The sequence below is a fragment of the Haplochromis burtoni genome, unplaced genomic scaffold, assembly GCF_018398535.1.
Source record: "Haplochromis burtoni strain Fernald_Lab_line unplaced genomic scaffold, NCSU_Asbu1 Contig_76, whole genome shotgun sequence".
Lineage (NCBI taxonomy): Eukaryota > Metazoa > Chordata > Actinopteri > Cichliformes > Cichlidae > Haplochromis > Haplochromis burtoni.
In genome coordinates this window covers 513139-516262 of record NW_024582437.1, presented here as the reverse complement: position 1 = coordinate 516262, position 3124 = coordinate 513139, and the positions used below count along the sequence as shown (strand labels likewise).

Here is a 3124-nt window from a genome sequence, read left to right as displayed (position 1 = left end):
GTATAAGGTAGCACCAAAATAAAGCTGTGGAAGAACTGGGGAGTGTCATCTGTACCTGCTATTGTTGTAATAATAGTTTTCTTGCATCTGAACTGCGCAAACACAGAGGTCATCTCACATATGTCATCAACAGGGGGACAAAGGACCTCAGGAGTGAGAAGAAATGAACCTGGCCACACTGGATTACAGGGTGTAGGTGAGCTCTTTATTCTAAAGAGCTCATCAGGGGGAATGATGGATTATAATATTATTTTATGCCATGTTATACCCCTAATTAAAGATTGTGAATTATTATGTAGTTTTAGTTTGCATTATTCTCCTGGATTAGAAGAAGGTGATAACTATTGCATTTGTTAAACTGATTTGCATTACGTTAGACTGCTCATTTATTGTGAATGAATGATATTGTTTTATGATGCATTATACTGCTGAGTTATAAGAAATACTGTTCGCAAAAAGTCATCGCCTTATTTGTCTGATTAGAAGAGAACAGAACATACTGGAGTTTTCTGCCCCATCTCAACAGGAGCAGATAAACAGAGAGCCAAGGTCATAGCTTAGGCGCTGTGTGAGAGAAAGCATGTGAATGTTTAGGCTTTTATGATTAGGTGGGGGCCACTAGAGGCTATAAGAGTTTGATCAATGCTCCACCATTTTGAGATCTGATGCTGTCTGCGTACGGTGTCCATCTCCCATGCGTGTGATCATTAAAATCATCGTTTGACTCAACCAGTGTTGTTATTGTGGTTTTCCTCTTGTATCCATCCTCAATATTTGAATCCGTAATACCCCCCTCCCCCCCAAGTTACATACTGGATCTCCTGTCCAGCCATTTTCTTAATTGCTTATTAAATTCAGGGGCGGGTGAGAAAACAGTGCTCAGAAGCACTACACTACCATACCACCCATACTGAATCTTACAAAACCCTCTAAAAAATACAAAGTCACAAGAAAATCAGACGTATCATTAAAAAAGCGATTTATTGTGTGGATGCCGAAAGGCACCGTTCAAATCTTAAAAAATTCTGCTCTTTCTGGCTATGACTTTTGGTGCTCATAACTTCTATAGTTTTTGAGATATTGAATTTTTATTTTGCAATGTTTTTTGCCCATTTCTGAATATTATCAGTGGCCTCACTGATTTTCCTTGCCGGGTTGACCTGTGTTTTAGCTCAGTGAGATGAGCATCCGTTCTCGGACTGGGAGGTCCGGGTTCAAATCCCACTTATGGCAACGTTTCTTTCAGTTAACAGTTAAACTTTTTTTAACTCTTTTCAACACAAATTACAGCTTTTTCACCCCTTTTCAGCAGAATTTTCAGTTTTTTCAGCTGTTTTCAACAGAAATTCTGCTAATTGAACTCTTTCCAGCAGAAATTCTGCTGATCCAACTCTTTTCAGCAGAAATTCTGCTGATTGAACTCTTTTCAGCAGAATTTTCAGAATTTTCACCTCTTTTGTTGCCAAAATTCTGCTTATTCAGCTCTTCTGAAAAAATTTCAGCCTTTCCACCTCTTATCAGCACAATTCTCAGCAGCTTCTGCTCATTTCAGCACAATTGTCAATCTCTCCAACTCTTCTTTTTGAGTATGAGTTTGGCTCAGTGAGCTAAATAGCCGCCCTTAAACCAGGAGGGCCAGGTTCAATTCCTGCTCAGGGCAGCATTTTTTTTTCTTTCAACTTTCAATTTTTTCAGCTTTTTTCAACAGACATCTTCAGCGTTAAGGCATCCACACTGCATTTTCGCAGGAAATGCAAATTTTTCTAGTTTTTAAATGTTTTGTTTTTCTTACTAAAGGATGGTTTCTGTTAAGAAATGGTTGAAAAAAGAAAAAGAAACGTATTTCTCACAAACTAAGCTATAGAGAATGATCGTCCTTACTGTATGCAGACACGTGTGCAATTACCCCCTAACAGCCCTGCATGAGCCAGGAAAAACCCTGTCTTCACTGGAAGTAATAAGATGATCTCATCATCCCAATACCTCACATAAGATGACTTCAAACATCTGTATTCTGTACCATGCAGAACATTTGGAGAACCTGTTAAATGTTACTAGACAATATTAGATACACAGTAACAATTAGGACTAGATACGATCACGCACACTCAGCTAAGCTCTAAAAACAGATACAACAAAGATGGACCATGAACACTCTAGCTCTACTGAAGCTTACCCATGCAAGAGGTCAACTTTATTATTCTCATCTCAACTCCAGTAACTTTATGGGCGAACACTATTTAATAGTTGGAGCGCTGTATTACACAGTTACATGAAAACCAGATGCCTTCATTTTTTTTCTTACTTATAAAACACTGTTAAATTGTTCCCTCTTAAATAAATTGAAAAATTTGGTGTTGGTTTAAAAACAATACTGTATGTTGTATGGCTCCCAGAAACTAAGACTGTATTAGTCATTGTAGTTACAACTAGCAACCTGTAATGTTTGTAATTACCAAAATTTGCACAAAACCGTTCAAATGCACAATATATCCAACAGTGGCAACTACCAACAGATAAATAAAATGCAGTTTTGCATGGCAACAACATTTGTAAGTCTTGATAAAAATCCTCTACATGTGCAGTGACGGCTTATATGAAACACAATCTGAGTGTTTAAGAGAAGAGGCAATCAGATTTCCTATAATGATGCTTCTTGCTCCTGAAGGCAGGTCGTAGTTAAGTCACCTTCTCATGTTTGCATTACTGATATAAATAATACATATTACAGGGTAGCTGTTGGCAGGCTTTAATATAGAATAAGAGTTAGAAAATTACATAATGTCCCATCATAAATTTGCTTCAAAAAGAAGCTGTCAGCTCTCTCCTACCTGATGGAGGTGGTTCAGTAGTTGATCATCTTCTTGATTGCTTCAAAGCACTTCCACTTGTCTGGGATGTAGAAGGGCTCAAAGATGTGCGGGAAGGGGGTGTCGTAACCGCAGACCCTGCTGATTGGAGCCTCCAGGTTAAGAAAGCACTCCTCCTGCATGATTAGAACAAAAGCCACCATCGTTATTTGTGTGGATGCTTTAAGCAATGTGTGCTCTGTCTTTTGGTATTTTTCACTATTATACTTTTTAAAATATTAAGCTTAATTTGTCCCATTGAAATGAATGGGAAA

At 38.0% G+C, this 3124-nt stretch overlaps 1 protein-coding gene across 1 annotated transcript in view; it reads right to left on the bottom strand.

The window, feature by feature from the left end:
- Positions 1-3124, bottom strand: part of bckdhb (branched chain keto acid dehydrogenase E1 subunit beta) — a 98532-nt gene that overhangs the window by 19736 nt on the left and 75672 nt on the right. Inside the window, exon 10 of the mRNA XM_005924309.3 lies at positions 2832-2986. Coding sequence (XP_005924371.1) covers positions 2846-2986 — 141 coding nt within the window. The 3' untranslated portion in view covers positions 2832-2845. The remainder of the gene's footprint in view (positions 1-2831; positions 2987-3124) is intronic.